Below are 2501 nucleotides of genomic sequence, written 5' to 3'. Positions count from 1 at the left end.
TTTTTTTTTTTTTTTTTTTTTTGCTATTTATTGATTATCTAACTAACATTGCTGAATCTATCCAAGAATTAGAGAAATAATTCCACAAATGGAAGCAAAGCTTAGACTTGAGGGATTTTAAAGTAAACCTACCAAAACCAAAAGTTTTCTTTAGCAGAAAAATGGACAGGGCTCTAGTGCCATCAGAAAGGTGGCCATGCTCAGTATGTAGAGAAGAAGTAGGTAGGAATTCCAGATAGTGTACCCAAAGTAAACTATGGATGCATAAGATGTTGTAGTGGAAAAACAGAATGGCTTTACATATCACACATTTCAGGAAGAAAAGTTGTAGGTAGATAGGTAGGTGAGTATGTAGGTACACTGGTAGGTATGTACATAGTTATGTATGTATATAAATGGGTAGGTAGGTAAGTAGGTATGTGTGAATGTAAACATAGGTATATATGTAGGTAAGTGAGTAAGTAGGTAAGTACATGCATACATAGGCAGATATGAACATCGGTAGGTGGATAGATAAGTAGCTAAAAACATAGGTAGGTTTAGATATGTAGATATGTAGGTAAACTGACACTGCCAGACAGAAACATAGTCACAAACTCACACATAAATAAACAAACACAGACACATGCTACACACATTCGTTCTATAACCATTCTCCAAACAATAATATTGGTGACATTGTTGTAATACAGACAGAATAAACAAAAACTATGGTGGTACTAACCTTGACTTCTAGCATTGTCTGTGGTTCCAAAGAACTTTGCTGTGGAGCCAAGGACAAATCTGGAATGTTTTTGTCTGTAGAATCAATATTTTCATCTTCTATAAAGTAGTCTTTCTCTTTGTTAGCTGGTATTTTATAAAGTTTACTTTCTGAAGTTTTTGTCAACTGAGAAGTATCGGTCAAACCTCCACCAGTTGCATGTGGAGTAGTAGTAGTCAAAACCTCACTAGATCCATGAGGAGTACTAATCAAAACCTCTCCAGATGCATAGGAAGTACCTACACTAGGTCCATGAGGAGTACCATTCAAATGCGCACTAGGTCCATGTGGAGGCCTTCTGTTACATTTCCCTTTTTTTTTGTCTGTTCTCGATGTCTTCTTTTCCTTTCCTGAATCTTGTCTTTGTTTTTGGTCAACACTTGGATTTACTGCAGGTTTCAGGCAGTGGTGTGGTTTCTCAGCAACTAGATATTTCCGGTACTCAGTTGGTTCAAGAGTAACAGGTTTGTCTGGGTCCAAAGCCACAACAGCGCTTGTGCTTTTGCGTGAGCAATGCTTACAGGGCAGAATGTCACACTCCATGTGGACATGTGCTGGTACAGTTTTGCTACAGGAATTACATTGCCGCAGTTGAGGGCTCGCAATTGGTATTGTCTGAGTAGTTGTTACTTTGGGAAGGTTTGAATCAGGATAAGTTTGAACTTCAACATTCACCTAAACAACAACAAATGCAAAAATATACTTAAGACATATCACATCAACAAAATATAATTCAGACACTTCACAACAATAAAATATAACTGAAACACATTGTAGCAATTAAATACATCTAAGAGACCTCACAATAACAAAATATAATTAAGACATATTACACAATGTAGCTTGTATTTTTGTTTCAACATCTTGTTTGTTTGCTTTCGCACGACAAAGTATCATCACCATCATCAATCAATGCCAGAAATTTCTAGGAAGTGGGTAAGTTTATTACATCAATCCCAGTGTTCAACTGGTACTTATTTTATCAACCCCAAAAGGATGAAAAGTAAAGTCGACCTTGATGGAATTTGAACAAAATGCCATTAAGCATTTTGCCTGGCATGCTGATGATTCTGCCAGCTTTACCTAAATTAACATTGGTTTCAAATTTTGGCACAAGATCAACAGGTTTGGGAGAGGAACTAAGTTAATTAAATCGACCCCAGTGTTCAACTGATACTTATTTTATAACCCCCAGAAGGATGAAAGGCAAAAATCACCTCAGCAAAATTTGAACTTAGTATGTAAAGGCAGACGAAATGTCATTAAGCATTTTGCCTGGCAGGCTAGCAATTCTGCCAGGTTGCTGCCTTATATAAATTAATACCGATTTCTAAACTAGCACAAGGTCTCAAATGCTTGGAGGGGGTATAATCAATGTAATTGACCCCTAGGATGAAAAACAAAGTTGGTCTCAGCATGATTTGAACTCGAAAAAAATAAAAAGCATAACTAAATTGTAGCAAGATATCATATTTCATATGATGATTGTCATTTCATCCCATCCCCTTGCTTAAATGAGTATTAGTGTTACAAAGTCTATACTTTTAATTTTGTAGATAAAATCTAATTTTGTATTTGATTCAAAAATAATCTGTACTTCCCAGCAACAATTCTAATTCAGACTAAGTACTTATATATATATATATATATATATATATATATATAGTGTTGGTGTATGTGTGTGTATATACATACTTATGTGTATGTATATATACATACATACATACACATAAGTATG

At 35.2% G+C, this 2501-nt stretch overlaps 1 protein-coding gene across 2 annotated transcripts in view; it reads right to left on the bottom strand.

Annotated features, from left to right (window-relative positions):
* The window catches only part of LOC106881344 (uncharacterized), a 52144-nt gene that overhangs the window by 15664 nt on the left and 33979 nt on the right, over positions 1-2501 (bottom strand). For both annotated transcript variants that reach the window (XM_014931698.2, XM_014931699.2), the window contains exon 11: positions 725-1438. In XM_014931698.2, the coding sequence (XP_014787184.1) occupies positions 725-1438 (714 nt within the window). The remainder of the gene's footprint in view (positions 1-724; positions 1439-2501) is intronic.

This window comes from Octopus bimaculoides, chromosome 20, assembly GCF_001194135.2.
Source record: "Octopus bimaculoides isolate UCB-OBI-ISO-001 chromosome 20, ASM119413v2, whole genome shotgun sequence".
Lineage (NCBI taxonomy): Eukaryota > Metazoa > Mollusca > Cephalopoda > Octopoda > Octopodidae > Octopus > Octopus bimaculoides.
This window is presented reverse-complemented; position numbering and strand designations above follow the sequence as displayed.